This window comes from Haliaeetus leucocephalus, unplaced genomic scaffold (genome assembly GCF_000737465.1).
Source record: "Haliaeetus leucocephalus isolate CR32 unplaced genomic scaffold, Haliaeetus_leucocephalus-4.0 Scaffold92, whole genome shotgun sequence".
NCBI lineage: Eukaryota > Metazoa > Chordata > Aves > Accipitriformes > Accipitridae > Haliaeetus > Haliaeetus leucocephalus.
Genome location: NW_010972528.1, coordinates 2,650,726 through 2,672,964, shown reverse-complemented (window position 1 = coordinate 2,672,964; position 22,239 = coordinate 2,650,726). Strand labels below are relative to the sequence as shown.

The window sequence follows — 22,239 nt, the reverse complement described above, 5'->3', positions numbered from 1 at the left end:
CCCTGCTTGGGACGGGATGTGGGGGTCTGGGGCAGCCTGTGCCTCCGTCCCTGCTTGTGCCTTTTGCTTCCCATCTGGGCAGATTTGGCTTTTGGGAGCGTAAGAAACTGCTTTGGGGCAGCAAGAACGAGGGTCTATTGTATTGCTTCTGTATCAGCAAGTGTGATGGATTTTTTTTTTCCCCTGACTGTACCTCTATACCAGCGTCCCCTATCTCTGTGCTTTAGGGGAAGGGTCTGAGGTTTGATTTTGGTACTGAGCCAGCACTTGAGATCAGGTCCTCAGCGTGTGTGTATCAGTGTACCTCCACCAGCCAGCATGCAGCCTGACCTTTGTAGGAACCAGTGGCTCCCTATAAATGAGGAGCTCATTTATATTGCCATTAGCACTTGGGAGCAGCATAGGGCATCCAGGTACTGGGACTCCTCTGGACACCAGTGACCAGAGGTCTCCGCAGGAAAAAAACTATTATTAGGGTGTCTCAGGTGGGTAAAGCCATTGGTACGGTTGATTCTGTGCACAGTTAGGCTTGGTGTGGGTAAGATTTATTCTCATGGGTAAGCCATGGGATGCTTAATTTTCCTGACTGTGTGGTGTTAAATTTCAAAGGATGACTATGTCCCTATGGAGTTTGAGTGGAGTACTAGCACAGTAGCTGGCTTTGCTCTCTGCCTGCTCCGCCTTGCCTTCTTTTGAAATATCTCTACTGGTGTCTTTCATTTATCAACAGTAATTAATTACTTTCAGAATGCAGTAGACTCTTTACGCTCTTAAACTTGTTTTATACACACACTTTAAAACAGAGTATTTCACTCCACTGCTTCCTGTTAGAAAATGTAAATGCTGAAACAGTCCTCACAGAGCAAAGATGGGAAGGGTCGTTGGTGCATCCCAAATGCAGAGTACAACACCTGAGCCAACCCTCCAGTCCAATGAAGGACACATGGCAGGGAACTGAGCAAGCAGTCCAGGAAATCATCTCTCCTCTCAACTACAGTGTGCTACCGAAGTGGGGATCACCCCTCAAGACAGCCCAAAGCCAAAACTAAGCATTGATGTAGAACTCAATTAAAAAATAGTAATAATTAAGAAAAGACTAAGAGCTGCTTCCAAAAAGCCACAGGACTACAGGGACACAGCACCACATTGGGAGTTTTCTTTAGTGCACTTGTTTCTGGTTTTCATCGGTATTAAACTGGAAATGAAGAGTATTCTGCATATATTTATATATGCATATATATACCTGAAAACAAGCTGAAACCAAAGGTTTTGGGGAAGATGCAGTATCTGGCCCCTACATGTATAGGAGCTAATCATCGTTAGCTCAATAGCTGCTCATCTACAGGCAAAAATAAGATGGTAGCAACATCCATTCTGAGTAGACATGAGAGAGTTTCTTATACCACCATTTTCTAGCTTTCTGACCAGCAGTTAAGGAGCAGAAGCACATGCCTAGCTTTAACTAGACCTCATGAAGGCATCAGACTTACTTACAGGCATTGATATTAGGCACAAATTTAGCTGCCTTAGAAGAGCAAGAATTCTTTTGCCCTGTACAGGTCCATGAAACTTTTGCAATTGATTTGAATAAGCTCGACCATTTCCAGGGCCATAGATTTTGGCAACATTTCAGTCGCCTGATGGATTTACTTATTTTTTAACATGAACCAGCTGATTAGAATAATGTCTTTGCATGCAAGAAATACTTTGGTGGTAAGAATTCAGTTTTGAGTGACCCAAAGGTATTTCCTCCAGAAAGGAGATTTTCCCCGGCTGGGAGTCTATCACAGGGCTCCATCAGTATTTCTTGGACTGGTGTTAAAAATCCAGGTTGAAAAAATTATGCGTTTTAAAATGAGCTCCATTTGCAGTTTTTAGACGACCCTGACTAAGGAAGCTGTTTTTCTTTTCAAAAAAGCAGGCATGTAGGCAAACAGTCATCTTATCTCCATCTCGGAGAATTTCTTGCGGGAATAGGATGTACAACGTGTCATTCAAGCACAGCCAGAGGGGAAGAAGAACGAGAGTTTTGAGAGATTTGCACCCTGTCACGGAGGTCTGAACTGTGCCTTTGCAGTCTTTGAAACACAAGGTCATGGGCATCTGCGTTGATTTAGTTTAACATAATCCAGGAGGTTTTAATCGCATTTCAGGCTATTAAATGAGAAGAGAATCACTGGAATTTAGCTTCATAACTCCCCTGTAAACAAACTTTTTAACCTCACATCAAGATAAAAATAAATTTTAAAAGTAGCTGATTACCTCTAGCAGGAGATTTCCATCAACATTTGATCAACCCCTTCCTTTCCCTACATATTAAAGTCAGATTTTTGCATTATTATTTTTCCCCATTTGCAAACAAAGCTTACAGCGTTTTCTTCACAATTAGGGTTTTTTTCTCTTGACTCAAGCTGTGCCCAGCCTCACCAGAATAACCTGCTTGTTCCTGGTATGAAACAGAAAAGATTATTTTTGTAAGAAGAGGGGAAGAAGGGAGGAAAAAAAAATCAGAAAAGTTTGCTGAGCAAAAATAGATTTGTATGTGTGTTTGTTCCAAAATTCTTCATGTAAAATCTGCCTTGGATCAGTCTATACCCTAAACATATACATATGAGCGGGGCTTTCAACAGCCCGAGCAAAAAATGCGTCAGTGGGCAAATGCTCAGTTGTCCCTTTCACGCCACCTCCCTTCTGCTATGGCCTCAGTATCTCCTGCAGTTGCAAGCAGCACTTTAGACCCTGTAGCGTCTCACGCTCTTTGCATTGGCTGGGAGGTTTTCCCTGTCCACGTTGTCCATGTGGACTTTGGGAGCTCCCCACACAGAGCGCTTGGGAGACCTGTGCTTCCCTGCCCTGCGAGGAAATGCTGCAGAGGAGCACACAACCATCCAGGCTGAAGCGGAGCTGCGGGTGCTACGCAGGGTACCACTGCCAGTCAAAACCAGTCCTAAAGCCCTGGGAGGTGAAACCCATCGCTGTGGCACAAGGCTCTGTACGAAAGCTGTGCAATGACCTTTAAGTACCTTAATTTGTCCAGATGAAGGTGAGGAGTGAGGACTGCTCTTATAGGAACTGGACCATTCATTTGCAAGGTACTTGCTTGCAATAAGCTTTGAGCGTAATAACCTCCTGGTGATTTCTTGTCTGGTTTTATTCAAGCAAATCACTGTGATTTTAGGGATGTGCATTGATAAGGGGAAACTTCATTCAGCTGGAAACATCTTGCTGATTGAAAGTAAATCACCTTAGGTAAAACAGGAACAGTATGGGATTTATTTTCTCTGATAGGCAATTGGAACTCTCTACTATGTCTTTTACAGTGATGCAGACAGTTTGAAGCCACACAAAGTTCCCTGAATTTAGCAGGAAACATTCCAGAGGCATTGGCTCGAGCTTTTGGAGTGATGACAAAGTGCAGGAGATGAGGCAGGGCTGTGCCAGTGAGGAAAGGAGAACCTGCATGCAAAGCTGTGAAAGGGATGGAGGATACCGAGCGCTGGAAGGAAGAGGGGCAGAAAGGGTGTCCACAACAGGCTCCAATGCTGAGCGCTGCCATCTCTCTCCCTCTGGCACAAGAAGGGCAAGTTTTATAAGATTAAATGTCTTCAGACCATCTGTGTTTAAGGAACTTCTTACCACATACTTACAGGCTCTGCTGGCGCCATCTCAGAAAGACAAACACTTCTCCTTGAGAGCTCTTGGAGGGTAGGTGAGGTACCAGAAGACAGGGAAAAAATGTAAACATGGTGTCTATCTCTAAATATAGAGGGAGAAAAGAGGAGTAAGAATTATAGACCAGTCAACTTCTAGAAGCTTTCAAGAGAATTGAACTATCAATCAAACAATTTGCAAGCACCTAAGAGATAAAAAGGGAGATGAGTGACATCCAGCATGGATTATACAAAAATGAGGCATGTTAAACTAATCTCATTTGATTTCTCGGCAGAAGTAGAAGTAGTTGGTGCCATATCTAGATTTTGGGAAGGGTTTGACACAGTCCCACTTAACTTTCATAAAGTGACCTGGAAAAACAGTCTAGATAAAACTACTTCAGATCTTACACAAAAATGGATGAGTAGCACACCTCAATCCCAAAGAATACAGTTACTGGTGGCTCATGGTCAGAGCAGAGGACTCTCTCAACCAGGACTCTGCAGGGGTCTGGGTCGATTTCCTTCAAAATTTTCATCAATGAAAAATGGATAAAAATACATAATTATACCTGGTAGTGACATGGAGCTGGGAAAGGTACTTCAGCACATTGGAGGATAAACTTCACAGCTTAAAATGATCTTGGCAGGTTAGAGAAGTGAGGACTGGGTCTAGCCTGGGGCACTGTGCCTCAAGACAGAGGAGGACCCAGTTGGAGAAGGTGTAGGGAAGAGTCATTGCATTCACTAAACCTGGCTTAGGTTGGAAGGGCTGGAAGGAAAGTGCCAGGATAGCTTGCCCAGGAGGTTTTCAGGATAGATGGACAAGTATTCCTCCCAGGAGTGACCGAGGCAAACTGGCTCCTGGCTTGGATCAGCCCAGGCTGAGATCGAGCCCTACTGTGCTAGAGCTGTCGTGTGCCTTGTTCAAAGCTGCCATTTCACAACCACTGGGGCAGTGCATGTCAGCAGGGACATACGGCAAAATTATCTTTGGCTTTGCCTTTTTAATACATTCGTTTTGTAGTGAAAGGCTGAAGGCATGTAAGTGCTTTGTTGAACGGAAGCCAAAGCAAGCTGCCACACAGAATGCACCCCCTGTTTCCAAGTATTTCATTTATTTTGTAATTAAGCAATAATCATTGAAGCACTGGGCACTTCTTCAGGATTAATGACTTGCTGGGGGATGGCAGAAGATCTGATTTGCAGTGGAACCATTTTCCCTAGCAAATACCTGCCTGTTAATGCCATTCTAAAATGAGTATGACAACATAACATGCAAACGTATGGGTTGTGCTGTTAGCAGCTGAGGGATAGGGAACAGGCATTAATAGGTAGTTAGACAGTCCGGTTGCTTCAGTTGTCTCTCACCATTCCATTCAGAGCACGGTGTTTCATTGGTCACTTGGTGAATGAAATGGCTTTTTAATTGCTCAGAATTGCTTTTAAAAATTACAGCATTGTCTCCCCCCTCCACAGCCCCCGAGGATCCTCTTAAATCCCTTTTCTTCCTTTGCCTTGGAGAGAACCGGGTCTGGTGTGGCAAAGAGGAACCTGCCTGCAGCAGTTTCCTTTGTATTTCAGACACAGGAAAAAATACAAGCCATTTAGAAAACAGAGGATTCACATTTTTACTGCTGAAAACCCTCTGTTCCCATTAATTTGCGGGTTGCTTAAGGAGTAGCCCACCCTGCCTGAACCTTTAAAGATTTCCCAGTCTAGAAGCGCTGCTCACTTCTATTAGCTCCTACACAGTGTGCATTTTTAATGGTCACAGCTCACTACAGTATCCAAGCCCCACTGCTTCTTGTGTCCTGCGGCACACAAGCTGGCTCAAGCCATCCCCCATAACAATATACCTCCCAAGAGGGCTGTTGGAGCTTTAGATGACCTCTAGGCAGTAAAGCACAATAGCAGGCAAGAAGAAAGGTGTATCTCAAACAGGTGAGCGGCAGCGCGAACATTTCCAAAGGACTATGGAAAAAGCTGCCACGGGAGTTCAGCCATCAGATTGCCAAGGCAAGCAAGAGGAGAAATATTTGCTAAAAGCATATAGGACAATAAACCAGTTCATGGTGTCCTAGCAGGCTTTGGAACGGCACTAGTCAGTGGGGATTTGCTCGCTCAAATATTAGGTAATGTGCTAACTGCGTGATTGATTAATCCGTAGGTACTTCCTACTGCAAAACTTCAATACTGGCATCTGCAGTGCTGCTTTCAGTTGCCGTGGCTGCCTTCCTGGAGAGATTTCACAGAAGAACAACTGGGGTGTTTTTTCTCCACGATCTTTTCTGCCCCCTTTAAAAGTAATGCTTTTATGTCTGTGCTTCGAACAGTGTCAGTGTGTTGCCCAGTCAGCAGTATGTTCACTGAGGGATCCCAGAGCCACTCTCCATTGCTTAATTCTGCCCCTTCTGCACAAGGAGCTCTGCTACTTGATAGGGAGCTTACTGGCTTAGAATATTTAGAAACACTGAGTATTTAGAAGTGACAATGTCAGGCCACAACTTCATGGCGCAAGGCCAGAGACGGTTTAAACTCTGAAGAAGACCAAAGCTCACCTCTTTCCCTACACAGCTGTGCAGCCCTCTGTTTGCCATATCAAGTCCCTAGCTGATGCCTGTCAGTGAAAGGCAGAAACAAAGCCAGCCCAAGGTGAGGGCACCGCTCTGATCTCCACCAGCACGGTCAACAGCTGGACCAAACAAATTTCAGCTGCATCCTCTTTGCGGTCCTTACGCTGCCCCTCGTGCCCGTCCTCTTCTTGCCCCTTTCTCATCCCTCTCTTATGTTTCCTTCTCCTAGTTGCCCCCAGACCAACATTTAGTCCCCCCTGCCCCAAAATCCAACCCCGGGCCAACCAACCAGAAAGAATGAATTATTTCTGGTGACGCTTTTGCTAACCACCTGCCTGCCTCCCTCCCACAGGACCCCTGCTCTGCCGAGCTTCTTGCTGTCATGCTCATAGCTGGGAGGAACTGGTGCTGTACAGTCTCTCTTGAATTCAAACAGGATTGACGGAGATCCTTGTGCTTTGTGCTAGCCATAACTCTTCAGGTTTGACTGCAACTTTTGACAAAGAACACATTTCCCAGAAGTTCAGCAACTCGTCTGAGTAACAGTAAATGATCCATGAGATCCAGTGCCAACACACACTGCTCTGCTGGCCCTCCTCCTTCCCCGTTACTCAAATGTTGCTACTCCAACCCTTGGCGCAAGCAATGGATTCGCACAAAAGAAAAGCTACAGAGTATGAGGTCTGCTATTGCCCGTAACTCTTCATCAAAATCAAAACCAGCTATAGCAAAAATTTTGACAAATTGGGAAGTCTGGATTAACTAAGTCAGAAAGGTTTTCATCCACCCTTGCTCTTCTCAGCCTAGGTGAGACAAACCAGCAACCCCTCGTGCTGTTTCCAGCACACCAGCCCCATTCCCCCTTCCTGGAGCTGGGGTACCCGAGCAGGGGGCTCTGCCCGGTTCCTCGGATCAGTAGCTTAAAGATTTCCTGGAAACCAATTAATTTGAACTACTTCCTGTCTTGGGCTGTCTTTGCTTGTAGTCCTATTTTTCCAGGACTTGGAGGGTGTTGGAGCAGCTCCTCCCAGGAGTTCAGTTCTTCAGTGATGAGTGAGCGAAGGTTGGTGATGGGGAGGGCAGAGAGTCGGCTGCTTGTGTTAGAAAACCTTTCCGTGAGCTTCACATCATGGGAAGTAGATCTGTGTCTTTGTCAGCATGTTTCTATCAGCCTTGTTCTTCATGTAGTCATCTGTTAATAATACAGGGCTGGCATCCAGCCCCGTTCTCCATTGCCATCGCAGCAATATATCTATTGCAAGCTCACTGTGATCCCTGCTAGCACTCCCTCTCCCCAGGGGCAAGCCAGCACTGGTTGGGACCTTGGTTTGTGCGTATCTGATTTAGAAAAAAAGGAAACAAAAATCCTGTTATAGACAGGATGCTAGGTTTTATCAGTGACCAGATCTGTTACTGAAGGACTCTGTTGTCCAGTGAGATCTGAGGATGAGCAAGCAAGGACTTCATTTCAGCTAAGCGGATCATCGTCTCTGCCAATATTTAAGAGACAGGATCATAACTTATGTCTTCACTGGGAAGAATTATTGTCAAACACAATTAGCTCTGCAAATCCCAGCTGTTTTCTAGACACACCCAGACTTAGTTCTTGAGTTACTTAGAGATGAAGAAATTATAGGGGTCAGTCTTCTGACCTGAGCAAGGGACTGCAAGAACTCGCTCCATCAAATAGTTCCTTTTGCAGAGTTTAATAGAGACTAATGCACAGAGCATCCAGCACACAGAGCTGATAGGACTGTGGATCTCATTCCCATGTTGCTTCGGGAACGGATAACATAACATGCCTTGAGGCAGCAAAAATCCCAACACTGTTTTTAAAGGAGAGGGAAGGAGGGAGGATGTGTGAAGGGTTGTAAATACTTTAAGTGCTACACAACTAAGTCAATTCCCCTATCCATGCCTGTGTCCCCATGCATACAGGGGTATTCTGACTCTGGTTGCTTTTGTAAGGCACCCCAAGAGTTACTATGAAAAGGACGAGACAAGAACTAGGGTTTTCTATCACTTGTTTCAGTGGTTAAGATCTGATCTCATGGTCATTGTAAGCATTGAACATATTTCCATAGACCTTGACAGGAAAGGTGATGCAGGACCTGGAAACCTCCCCTCTGTGACCGGTAAGCATGCAAACACAAGGGTTTCCAGGCTCCAGGCTTGGGTGTTTGCGGTTCACTTGGGAGGGAGGTACCATATGCGCCGACCCTTCACAAAACCTCCTTGAGAGAGAGCAAAAGGGATGCTAATTCCAGGCACTGGGCTCAGACACACTACTGGTGAACAACCAGAATGGTTTAAAAAGAAATGCTGACTAAATTAAATGAATCAAGCTAGCAGATGTGCTCTTCAAAAGAGCACAGCTCTCTTTGAAATGTCTCCCCCATTGAAATTACATTCTCAAGAGGTTTTTGTCCTTTGCATTTTCTTCAGGATCATCCATGAGGATGGCTTCTCTGGAGAAGACGTGAAGCAGTACAAGCCAGTGGTCTACAGCAACACTATACAGTCACTGGCAGCTATTGTACGTGCCATGGATACCTTGGGTATCGAATACGGTGATAAGGAACGACGGGTAAGTTAAAATCACCACTGTTTGGGTACAGAGAGCTGAGCACCTGGAGGGTCCAGAGCACAAACAGGAGACATTTGCACAATCTGAATACCTTGGAGAGAAAAGGAGGGAGGGGGGAAGATTTACATCACCATTGTATGCCTATAGCACATGCAGTTTGTGCAACAGAGTCATACGCACAATTGCATATGACATGCCATTTGTAACCTACGCTAGGAAGTGTAGCCCTGGGGACCTCTGTGTCATAATAGCCACAATCTCTCATGCCCTGGCACTAGCCAGGCCAGTACAAAAAAAGTTCTGTTATCTAGGGACAGCCTAGACAGAGGTACTGACAGACTTGGGAAACAGTGAGAACGTGTGTCCTGTCTGCTGTGCATGTGCTGGATACACAGGCTGCAATGAGAAATGTCTTGGGGAGAAGTCTTGCTGCTGTTGAAATCCCTTCCACCAGCCTGCTAATATAGGAAAGCTTTTAGGATTAACTTGACTTTTGCGGGGGCTTGACTGGCTTTTACTCACACATCCCCCATTCAAGTGAGCCCAAACAGCAATTTCGCCTGCCACAAGAGGATGTATTACTTCAGTGAGGTTCGTATGGACAGGGTCTTAGGCAGCAGCATTAGCACGTGTCTTATCAGAATGACTATGTGATGTCTGGCAGCCTTCTCATGCCACACACCTAGGCCAGCCTGTCCTTTTACAGTTGCTACTCTGTTGGTACTTTAACCAGCTCCCTATTTTTAAACAGTGGCTCCTCTGTGAGGTGCCCCTGCCAGCCTCTGCCTTTCCTTTTTACATTTCTGGCTCAGACCAAACCCACACGGAGCAAGTCAGAGGCCTAGAGAAGTAAAGACCACCCTTTTTGCATGGTCCCATCCCAGAGAAGGTAAAACTACTTGGTTTCACTGGAAATAAAATAATTTCAGATTAAAGACCTGGTAAGGGCAAAGTCCTACGTGCCACTGAGTTTATCATGACTATTTTTAGGTACCTATCAAATGGCAGATGTACAACATACCCCAAACTCCTTATTATCACCCTGAGGGGTGATAATAAAAGCATTCACTAGAAAGGATGCCAAAATCCTGCTGTGGTGTTACTGTATGAAGAGGTACCTTATTTCTCTCAGCCACAAAGGGGTATTTTGATTTCTTTGCATCTAGGGATTTTTCCCACAGGAACTCTATATCCTGGAGACATTTCCATCCTAAACATAGAGATGATACCATAATGGAGTTCTTGTGAGCTTGCCGAGAACTAATGCTGATGGCTTTCGAACTGAATACATTAATCTGTTGATTACTTGGTGACTCAGCTCTCAGCCAGGCAACATATCTTGTCTCAGCTAAAAACCTATGCCCAGGAAAACAGAAACAAATCTTTCTCCTTGTCTGATAAATAGTCTGTGGCAGACAGATTTAACATGTAAATTTATTTTTTTTAATGCTTGAAGTCCTAATTCGAGGAGGGAAACTCAGCACTGCTTTAGTGCCAGGCTTGGCAAAGTACGGGATGTGGAGGGGGAGAGCTGTTACCAGAACTGCCAGGAATGAGAGATGGGAGTACTGGGCTGCACAAAACGTCACGTCCGTTCATATTCCTATCGAAAAGATTCCAAATGTTCCTAGGATCATATGATAACTCAGGCTGGAAAGGAACTCAGGTGGTGTCTAGCCCAATCTCATGCTCAAGCAAGGTTGGCTCTGAGGTTGCTCAGGGCTTTATCCAGTCGGGTCCCAAATCGTCCAAGGATGGAGGCTGCACAGCCTCTGTGGGCAACCTGGTCCACTGCTGTACTGTCCTCATGATGAAAAGGTTTCTCCTTATGTCTAGTGTGAACCACTCTTGTTTCAAGTTATGCTTTATGGCAGTAGGGATCCTGAGTTATGCCTTGCAAAGTAAAAAGCAAGTTAGATTAAGTTCTCCCCAACCTAGTTTCCCCTAAGGTATGTAGTCCTGGAGGAATTACTCTTGTCTTATAATGGTGTCATGCTGACTGTGTACAGACACGATTGCAACAAGCCAGTATGAACCAAACAACAGTCTGGGAGGTCTGATTCAGAGTATCTTCTCCCTTCGTAGATGGGAGTAATATTCCTTCATCCAGCAGAAGACGAAGGGGAAAGAAACCTAGTCTCTCAGGCCATGGTCCTCCACTTGCTCTTTTCTCTTAGTCAACCTCCACAGAAAGTTGCTGGTATTAGTATGAAATAGTGTTTATTTTAATCTTACAAAGAAGCGTGTGGCTTCTGCCACCCCTCTTTTGTTATTAATGCACAGCTGCTATAAAGAGAGGCCATTAAACAGGCGATTTGTTGAGTATTATGCTACATGGTTCATCCCTTTTCAAGCAAAGCTTTTCTATTTTAAAAGTCATTCCTCAGCCAAGGGTTTCCAATGCAAATCTTTTAGTGAGGGATTTTCCCCTACTCATCACTTAAGCCCCCAAGAGAAGAGAGGTCGGGAAGGGGAGATTGGGCTGTCGCGGCTTGAGCCTGATTCAGCAGCAGGGAAGGAGGGGGCACGGACCCAGGACAGGACAGGTTTTCCCCAGGGCCTGCTTGGATATTCCAGCTTCCCCCACCCCCACTTCATGGGAGATGCATCTGCCCCTGTACCCCATCCAAATGGCACCCTGACAATGTTAAGAGCAAAAAAAACCCCTCCGCTACTTAATAAATGCAATTGAGATGATTTGTGCTTTTGTTACTGAGGTAAAATAACCAAATCCTCTCACACTGTTCTCATTTTTCTTCTGCCCATAATTATACCTCCAGTATTTAGTCTAATAGAAGCAAAAGGCTGGGGGAAGAGTCCAGACTAAACCCCTTAGCTTTTGTCAGTCAAAGCAAGATTAATGCAGGAAATGTGAGCTGAAAAGACAAAATAAATCACAAAAAGCAGATGCTCCAGGTCTCGCTGACCCTCTCTGCTGATAAGGACCTGTCCCCAGGTTAAGAACAAAAGAGTCTGCGTGTAAGATTTCCGTTTTATACGTGCTCCTTGTTCAGGTGAGCGGGTTTTCTTGTAGCTGTGCCTGGCTTACAAAAGGTTCATGGTCTGCAGGCAGCACCTAGGTCCCTGTCTCGTAGCCTTCAGAGCAGGGAGGCAGGAGCACGTCCTGCTAGCTCATGGCACGTTATCACCACGCACAGCCTAGAAGGTCAGTCTGAAACTCCAGAAAAGCTGTGCAAGTGCAAAGTCACAAATCCTTTATGTGTTGCAAGAGGACAGGTGAAAAAGGAGCAGTCAGTGAGGAGAGAGGAGCCGGCTGCAGGAGAGGAGCAGCATCTGTGGCTGTTCCTCATCTCCAGGGCCATCGCTGCCCTAGGTCTGGATCCCCGACTAGCCAAGACAAAGGGGTTACGTGAAGGAAGAGGGGCAGAGGCTTGCTCTCACCTGGCTACTCAAGACCCTCCAGCTGGCCCGTAGGGCACTACTCAGCCCTTACCTTTATAATCAGATTAACAGGCAGGAAGGGGTCAGGCCGTAACACGTAGACTCTGGATTAAACGGTTCGCTAAAGTGCAAATGTATTAATGAAGCAAGCTCCTCACTGATGCCCTTTCGGTGCAGCCAGGCGGAGCAAATGGGAAATGGAGATTTAAAGCCAGGAATCTAGAAGTCAGTACAAGCGTTTGGATCTGATCAAGCAGGAAGAGCAGGGAAGTGATGGATTTTCATCTCTCCATTTGAAGAGCCAGTTCTGAAATCCGGCTTCAGAAGTTCCAACCAGAAGAAGTGTAAAGTCTCTTCCTCGGTGGGTCAATGCTGACCTCAGAAGCCGCTTGGAAATGCAGCACCTACAATCCCATTCGGGCGAAATGCCAGAGCTGCAGGCAGGCTGGGGGTGTCTGGGGGTGTCCACAGCTTGGAGTGGTCCTGGGCAGCAATGAGCCGGCCTAGGCAAGCACACCGCCCTGTGCAGGCTGGTATGAAAACAACCGTACAGGGTGTTCATATTAGCATAAACCAGACAGAAACAGGCTGAAATTGTTTGGAAATTACTCAGCAGAGAATCCCAATACCAGTTGCGTGGCTCAGATACAAGTGTCTGAGGTGGCAGGGTCGCAGTCCAGCACTTGGGGTCTGGAGGTGGCAGGCGGTGACCTTTAAATTGGGCTTTTTTCCCAGTGAGAGTCTGGAAATGTCTCTGCTTCAACTATGAAAGGGAAAACTAAAAAGCTGCTAAAATGTTAAAAAATTTCAATAAGCAATTTTTTTCTTTCAGGCTTTGTAGCAAAATGTGTCTGTCCTGACCTTATGCTGTATACAGTGTGTAACTCCTGAACTATGAGCTAAACAAAGATGTACCTGGAACATTTTAAAATACTGGCTAGTAATATTAAAAAAAATCTGTTTAGTGTAATTGAACAGCCCACCCGAGGCGGCTGGCAAAGGGGGCCATGTGCATTGGAGCTGCGTCTCAACCTGCGTCTGAAGAGCGGGGTGCATGCGGAAACCCGGTGCCACCCGCCCCGTCCCCTCTGCACGTGCCAAAGGCAGTGGCAGGACCAAAGGCAGGGGCAGGACCAGGGACGCAGCCGCCGTCACCTGCTGCCTTCCAGTCGCTGGAAAGGAGCAGTGTGTGGGAGGAGCTCTCTTTCCTAAGACCTGCTCCTGTGTAACTGGCTTTTTCTACTCGTCAGCTCAAGTTATTTGTGGATTTTACTTCATTTCAGGCAGCTATCTGTTTAGACCAGCTGGCTCCTACTGCGTGTCCCTAACCCAAGCTCTCTGAGAAATGCAAAAAAGCTGCTAATAACTTTGGGCAGAGCAGGCGAGGTTAATCAGGCACCGCTGTGCTGGTAGGAAGCCTCCATTTGCTGCCTGGTAGCTAATGGGGTGATCTGGGGGACAGATGCAGGATTCCTGGGTTTCCGCCACTGCAGTGAGGATACAGCCAACCCTTGCTGGTCTGTTGTAAGTGATGGAACTTCACCACAGTGAAGTGTAACTTAGGGCTGCTTTGTAGAGGAGCAGGATGGAGTGGGAGAAAAGGGAAAATGGAATAAGGGGGGCATTAGCCACCCCATTTTTGCCTGATGTCAGCATTTGTCTGGATGTCCAGCTGCAGCTGAAGTCTGCTTGCTTGCTGCATGCAATAGCCACAGCATGCATATAATCATTCCTGCTGTACTGGGTCTGCTGGGTTCATCACTGTAACAGTGCCGGACAAATACTTCAGCCTGCCCTTCACTAAGGTGTAAAGATCTGTCACTCTTTTCCATTAAAACCAAAGCCATGTTTCTCACACACCTCCCTTTTCATCCCTCCGCGAGGTGCATTTCATTTACCATCATTCATGTTTTTGAGTGGTGGAGACAAATAAAAGGCAGGGCACTTCTTGAGAGGTAGGAAACATAAAACAGAAAGGAAAGCACTTGTTATTTTCTAGGCCTGCCTTGTTGCCGGGGAGATGGTTGGCTCATTCAAGAAAGGCTTGTTGTTGCTGGTTGAGATGGCAAATGTATGAGGAATCATTGCTGCAAAATGAGGTTGCAGGGGAAAGAGGGAGACAGCAAAGAACAAGGGAAAGCCCAGAGTAAGCTCTGCCTGCGTGGTCATGGTGCATGACCCACAAGCCCTGCTGTGCCAATTCTGGAGTGTCTCTAACCAAAAGCTGTGCCTTCCACATCCCGCTAATGTATTTTTCTCCTTTAGAAATCTCTTGAGTCCCTGAAAACACAAAATCTTCCTCTAATAGATGATCATAGTAAAGTAACAGCGGAGCGTGAAGACAGTTTGTGATAGCCCTTTGTGCCAACCAAAAGAGCCTGAAACAGTCTACTTCCATGCCTTTGCTCTACCTCTTAGGGAGAGTCAAACTCACTCATTGTCAGGGGAGATCCCAGCCAAGTCAGCTGAGACCCGTGGCTGGACCCGGGAGACCTTGCTTTGCTGCAGCAGCAGCAGCACAACTTGGCTTTGTGCTCCTGCAAAGCTGAAGTCGTCGTCATTGTCAATAATGTACAATGATCTTCACATAGCAAAAAACATCACCCCAGACCTGGTGTCTGGTTCGCTGTAGTCATGCTACTAATAAAGATAGCGTGTAGAAGGGAGACAAAATAAGCTTGTGTCATGGCTATAAACACATCATGGCTTGCTCTTGCAGACGGAATTTGGCCTAAAAGAGCCATCCAATTAAATAAGCAGGTTGTAGGGTTGGAGGTTGCCAAGTCTTCATGTAGAATTTTACTTAGGCTAAGTTCATCAATCTGTCCTCCTTTCCAACCTGGGTAATTACACTAGAAAATTGGCAATTCATTTAGGGCTAAAATGTGACCTTAGCTCTGGCACCACACAGATTACAGCTATTTATAGGGCAGCAGTAGTGATGATGAACAACAGTCAGAATCCCAGTCTTCTGCAAATGTGTCACCGTGCTTGTGAGCAGGAAGAAATCCTGAGTTTGGGAGGGAGGGAGATGATACTGGCTCTGAGGAAAAGGGGAGGGATGGGGACACAAATAGAAGTAGCCTAGAAAATGTAATAGCAGTGGAAACAGCTGGGTGCTCTAGGCAAGCGACTGAATTGCACGGACGCTACTGCACCCAGAGACAATATCAGCTAACCTTTCTTCCAGCAGAAGGCTATCAATCACTGACAGAGGTCTAAAAACCCAAACTTCTCCAGGGTGGTCCAACATACCCAGTTTTAGTTAAAATTCCTAAAGAATGAAAAAAGGCCATGTGAAATGGAGCCGAAAGGAGGCAGGGGAGAGTGGGCGGCAGTCGCGTAGCAAGTTGGAAACACATGTCATGTGGAAGGCTGCTCTCTGGAAGGTGCCACCTTGCTGAGCGGTTGATGTGCCAGCATGATGTTTTTCACATTGGTCCTGCTTCAGGATGATATCTAAGGTGTTGGCATGGCAACGCTTTAATCCTCACTCAAAAGTAAACACTGGGTCTGCTTTTTGGGTTCTCCTGGATGCCGTGGGCTGGTGGTGAATGGGCAGCAGTCAGGGGATGGGGTGGGATAGAAGTTCGCCTGGTCTTCCAGTCCCTCTGTGCAGTCAGAAACCTGTTCCTAAGAAACACATTTCTATGGAAAAAAATATTTTGATGCACTTCAGCATCCATTCTAAGTGAGCCAGATGAGAGTAAGTAAGTGATGCAGTCACACCTTAAAATGCCACTCAGATCTGCTTCTTTGGTGAGCGCTTGGCATCAGCCAGGCACTGTAGATTGGTGACACTTGCCACCCATGCTGCCTTCCCAATTCTGAGTTTAGCTTTTGTCATGGTTTAACCCCAGCTAGCAACTAAGCCAAAACCAGGACAGCTTTATAGCTAACCGTCTTATAAAACCACTGACCAGAACAAATGCCATCAATTAAAATCAGCCTTTTAATTTTCTTTTGAAGAAAAACAGCAGAGGAAAAGAGATCTCTCAGGGGATCATTGATAAGAGAGAGACCACGGTCATCTTGCTCCAACTCCAAGCTCCGGATTGAATCTAATCACATCTTTCACCACCTAAAGAGGGCTTTAAAGAAAATGGTGCCTGAGTCTTACCTGAGAGACACAGTGAGAGGACAAGGCAGCGGTCACTGGTGCCAGGAAAGGGAATTCCAGGTGGACATGGGCTTGGGCTTGTAGCGCTTTCCCTCTTCTCTCCATGCCATCAGCAGAGACCAGGACAACCTGCTCTTGAAGGGCCACCCAGCCCTTTGGGCCTTAGAAGCATGGAGGGATAAGAGAGGTCTGAGGATGTTTGTGTATGGGAGGATCAGTGAAAAGAGGAAATACCCAAAAGGTGATTTTTAAATTATGAGTATTGCCTTCCTCTTCAGCTAGCCGCCAGAAGAAAAGCTTGTCAGATGAATTCTTCTGGCATTGTTTGCTCCCTGGCTGGTGGAAAGCACAACCACTTCAGGTGCAAATCCATCTTTAGATCTGCTTTTTTTTCCTGGTGCCTCTGCTTTCAGCTAACATTTCAGGCTTGACTTCTGAGTAACAAACAACACTAGTCCTCCAAAGGATCCTTGAAAAGGATCCCCACCTCCCCCAGAACTGTCCAACATCCCTGTTCCCCTGTGAAAATGCAGACCCCGTGCTGTAGGGAGGTTAGTCTTTCCTACTCCTTGCTTGCAAGCTCTCTCTGTTCCCTGAGAGAGGAATGTATTTTTCCTCCACAAGCTTTATGTGTTTGATCCTGATTTTTTGGATGATGCAGGGAGTATTTTTAGTTTAAAAAGAAGGAAAAAAAAAACCAAACAACAACCCTGTTCCCTTGGAAGAAGGGCTGCCTGCCTTTCCCTGTGAGATTTGTTATTCAACTGCAGCCGCAGTTAGGGCTGCCAGGGAGGTGGTGTGACAGGGAAGTACTCGGCAGACAGGGGAGAGCAAAGCAGCCACGGGACTGTGACGTTTGCAGTGAATTAATGAGAGGTGGGGTGCTGCTTTCCATTCCCACAAGATACCAATGGAAAATGCCTTCTCTGGGAGCCCCTGGAAAGCACCAGAGCAGGACAACACAGAAGATGAGGTGTTCAAAAATATTTGGCAGAAGAGCACAGCTGGAGCAGAGCCCTGAGAAAGTGAAAATCTCCTTGCTGCCTGCAACGGGGCTTCCTGGCAACTCCTGGATCCAGGCTGGGGTGCAGGTCGGGCAAAGGCCAGCTCCACACCACCATCCACTCCTTCCCGGAGGACAGCACAGCCTGGCCAAGGCGGATTTCAGCCCATCTGATGGGGCTCAGCATAGCTGCTCCTCACAGAGCAGACAGCAGTGGCCTTGCCCTGGGTAGCATCTGGTGTTGGTGAACACAGTCAGATACTGTTTGTACTTCTCTAGAGCCTTTCTGTCCGTAAAGGGATTGAAGGACCTGTAAACGAGAACAAAAAATACATCTAGTTATTTGATATACTGCACAACTGAGGCACTAAGGTTAAACACATGCCATGGCAGAGGTTTAAAGATGCTGATAGGGGTTCCTGACTATATGGGTGATCGGGCACTCACTAAATTCCTTCCAGAAAGTCGCCACCATGTTTGAGACTGAATTTCAGGTTGCATCTGGCCGCAGCCTGATGAAGGCAGGGTGCTGTCTTGAGGTATGATTGCAAGTCAGCTCTCCCAGCAGCAATTGCAGATAACTACAAACTACTCAGCACATTTCAAATACATGTCAGTTATTAAGTGGATTTATTTCCATCTCTTCTGGGAAGTGTTGGGAAGCACTGCTGAGTCACGCTGCTTACTCACCAGTTTTAGGAGTGCCATTTAAAATATTTGTTTTCTGAATGCCTTCTATGATGTTCCTATTATTTGAATGTCTCCAGATGTAAAATGAAAACATTTATACAGGGCATCCCTGGCCTTAAACAGATCTCTGGTGTGTAACTCACAAAAAAGCATAAAACAAATATCTTGGGAAGGGACCTCTCCCTTGGCTCTGTCATTTGACATTTATTCAGGGATTGTGGTGAGCGATAGCACAGTCTTTGCTCCGAAACAGCAAGAGCACAGGCAGGCTGGGCTTGCGACAGCTTGGGAGGGAGGAAGCAGAGCCAGGGGAGCTGCCTTGCTGTGCCTGGGCATGCGGGAGAGGAGGGATGGGGAACATGGTCCTCACTTACACCGAGTGCTAGTAAACCCAGGACACAATACTCTCCTGCAGTGGTCTGCTCTGGCCACAGACCCCAAAGCAATTCAGCCCCCCCGAAGGACGTGACATCAGGTGCCCTTGCAAGAGCACCAGGTCCAAGGGCACGGCTGAACCCCGGCGCTCGGCCACCTCAGGATCTGCGCAGAGCAGGTTTCATTGTTAGCTCCAGCGGGGAGGGGTGCGGAGGCTTTGCTGACAGCCGAGTCCCTTTGCACGCTGAAATTAGCCCAGACAGGGGAACAGTCTGGAGCAGAGAAGCCATTTCGTGGCCTGTGGCTGTGAAGTCCCATCCTTCCAAAAGGGGAATTTTGCTGAGTTGGTGAGGCAAGGAGAGAGAGGCTCCCGGCCAATACGCTGCCCTTGAGGAAATTAAAATGTGCCAATGCTGCGCCCAAGCCCCGCACCACCCTGCTCCTCCTAAGGGGAAACCTGTCCCTCCAAAGCGAGCGGCTGCTTCTCAGAGCCTGCGGAAGTCAGCTGGGGAGGGAGCTCTCGCAACCCCCGCGGGGGCGGCTGCCTTCCCCCAAGCAGAGGCACAGCAGGCTGGCGGTACCTCGAACATGTCCCTTGTACTGCATCAATCACGAGCATGGCAGAAAATCTGCCACACATGAAGACTTTATTACCCAAATACAGGTTTTACTGAGGCTATTAATCAGTATTTTGTACATTGGTAATAACTGATTAAAGATACCACGCGGGAACTCGTTTAACAACTACAATTACTGCTTTGACATCAGCCTCACCTACTGAGTGGGGCGTGAGGTTGTCTAGCCGTGCTGCGGGGACCAGCCTCACCCAGGGCAGCAGGAGCCCAAAGATGCCGTTCAGCCAGGTCAGGACTGCCGTGGCGGGAGGCCAGGCAGGAGTTCCCAGTGTTTCATTCAAAGAAAGGAAAGAATCAAGCTCCAGATGAAGATTAGAAACAACAAAGCCTCAAGAGCCGCTGTAAAACGGTATCATTTTGCACCGTGGCAATGTTTAGCCTTTTGGTCAAAGACAGAGAGAGAAAATGTGCAGGAAAAAAATGCAGGACATGCAAATCAGCCCGTGTCTGGGTTAGGGGTTTTGACAGAAAGTTGCTGGGGGTCCCAGGATGCCTGATCCTTCCCTAGCAGAGACCCACATCCATGGCACATCTCCCCAGAATCGCTCCAGGCAGCACAGCACACCCCTCCTGAGTGTCAAAGCCCACTCAGGAGCCAAAGAAAATCTCACCCACAGGCTTTGAACAAATTTCCTCCTTTCTGCTGTGCTCTTCATTTTCCAGGGCTGTAGGAGTTTCTGGTTTGCAGCATATTATATCTGTGTTGATGGCTTGACTGTTGCTAGATAGTTTTCCCTTGATAAGAAATAATTCCCCTAGGTTGGCTATTTATAATTAAGTCCTCATTTTCCTATAGATTGGTTTAAGACTAGATTAACTCCATTGATTAGAGGGGAATTACTCCTGATTTACGCTGAGATCATGGAAATGGAGAATCAAGTGACATCGGAACAGTCCCACAGTAACATGCTCCTGTTAGCTATATGGTTGTCATCCGCTTGTGAACCCATCTTTCTGCATTTTGAAACTACTCCTGGGCAGTTGTTTGCTCCTTTATGGGAAGGGGGTTTACTAGTCTGATTTTACCTGCTGAATATACATTACAGATGCTCAGTCAGGAATCTAGGCTGTTGGGTCATGTGTTGAATACAACCAGTTACTTTTTTGTTAGGCTGCAGCAAAACAGGAGCAAGACTATCCTCCAGAGAAATTGCTTCCAATTTGAAGAGGTTTTACAAGTAGGGACGGGAGAGGGAATGTATTGCGCAGAGGAAATGAGCATCCATTAACGAGAGAAGATGCAAACAGACTTAGAGCCCCAAAATAGCTCTTCACAGGTTTGGGAAGCAAAAAAGGTCCCATCCTGCTCCCTCCTACCTGGGGGCAGCTGCTGTGCTCCAGAGGAGGGACCCTCCTTGCCAAGCCTTCCTTGGGAAGGGCACAGCGGGACACGGCCGAGCTCGCTGCCCTGGGAGCTCAGCTCAGCCCAGTTCCCACCCATGCCTGTCTGTCTGTGCGATCAAAGCTGAGCAACAGGATGCAGTGGCAGAGAAGTAGAGAGCATTTTCTGAGGCCAGGAGAATGTTTGGCTGGCCAATTTTATTGAGTTTTTAATTAAAATTGAGAGCTTTTCATGCTGGAAGATGATATTCTAGGCAACAAAGGAAAATTTTCTGAGAAGAAAGAGATCCTAGTAGTCACCATCCAGTGAGCTTGAGTTAGTTCTGAAAAGTTAGGAATTCGTTTCTCCCAAGTGAGAACCAGGTCTCATCTCCATTCCTCCCTTCTACATGTCATCACATTTGTTTAATTTTTTTCTTTTATACAGGGCAGGTTTGGCAACACAGCCTATCTGGAGGCGCAGTGTGACATTGCTGTGAATGACAAAGACGGGAATTTTAGGCTAGTTTTTCATCACCACCTCACCAGCACCTTAGTCAAAGGTCTCGAAGCCATTTTTCTTCTGGCTTTTATTCTCCTTAACTACTCTTATTGGTACTATAAGCTTCGGAAAGCTTTTCTCTTGTCAAGTTCCACTGCCATATTTATGAGGCATGCAAAGGTTTCTAACCAGTGATATTTGTGCTGTTCTTGTTCAAGTCCCTTCGTTTTAAACAGACGTTTGTTTTACTACAGCTTCCCTCAATGCGCATTGCAGGCAACCCCTCCCAAGGTGCCCAGCTTTTTGCTAGCGAGTTCAAGTTCTGCTTCTCTTAGCTGCTGTGGCACACATGTGTCTTCCCATGCCCACTTCCACTGGTGAGATCCTTCACCCAGGAAATGACATGGGGTTAAATCTGCTGTCTGCAGTTGGTGTGCACTTGCTGCTTTTGCAGGGTCCTTTCTTTAATTTACTCCAGAGGCAAAAGATGTACCAAGGCTGAAAAGACCATATTCAGCATTACAATGGATCACGAGCCAAGTTCAGGCTGGTCTTGTGATGAGTGAGTAGGCAAAAATCCTTATTTCCTCAACTTTCTCTCCAAGAACAAAACCTCAGGGAAGGCTATAGGACAATTTGTAGCAGCACGCAAGTCTCTGCAGGGCTCAGCTCCTCTTTATGTTGTTGCGGACTAAGCGACAAGCATCTTCTTGTTGGTGATCCAAGCAAAAAATTTACATGCACAAAACAATCCCAACCCTAAAGCCCTGAATTGTGTACCAGGAGGAGGAAGCCTATCCTCCAGCATAAGGACTCTGAGCAATTTCAGCATCAAGGCTCTCAGGCCATGAGGTTTCAGAAACCAAGAGGAGCTGAACCCAAGCTGTACCTCTGCTTATTTCACAGTCATGGGCTGTACGCACAGACATTTTACCATACTGAATTGGCTTAAAAGCCACCTCTTGGGCTGACACCCCTTTTCTGGCTCCCCTCTTCCCATTCCTGAAGGAGCTGTAGGGTGCAAAGCCTGGCCCTGCTCAGGCAGTTGCCGCACTCGATGTCCCCCAGCAGCCTGCAACCGCAAGCCAGCTGCACTGCTGCATGCAGACATCTCCAACAGTCCTTCCCTGGGCACTGCTCCTTGAGTGAACCATGCCCAGCACGTTTCAAACCAGAACGCATGATCAGCTGATACATTTATTTAGAAAAAGAAGAAAGATGATGAGGGCAGAGCTGTTAATAGTAATCCACACAGGCAGCAGCTCTGAGCTGCCTTTCCACCACTAATCATCTGTCCCCTAAAATCGCAGGCAAGCGAGACCCCAGTTCTGGGGTCATGCTGCTTGTCAGCCTGCATTTTCAGTTTCATTTCTCTGGGC

At 46.8% G+C, this 22,239-nt stretch overlaps 1 protein-coding gene across 3 annotated transcripts in view; it reads left to right on the top strand.

Annotated features, from left to right (window-relative positions):
* Positions 1-22,239, top strand: part of GNAO1 (guanine nucleotide binding protein (G protein), alpha activating activity polypeptide O) — a 148,881-nt gene that overhangs the window by 45,209 nt on the left and 81,433 nt on the right. For all 3 annotated transcript variants that reach the window (XM_010584453.1, XM_010584444.1, XM_010584462.1), the window contains exon 3: positions 8,672-8,813. In XM_010584453.1, the coding sequence (XP_010582755.1) occupies positions 8,672-8,813 (142 nt within the window). The remainder of the gene's footprint in view (positions 1-8,671; positions 8,814-22,239) is intronic.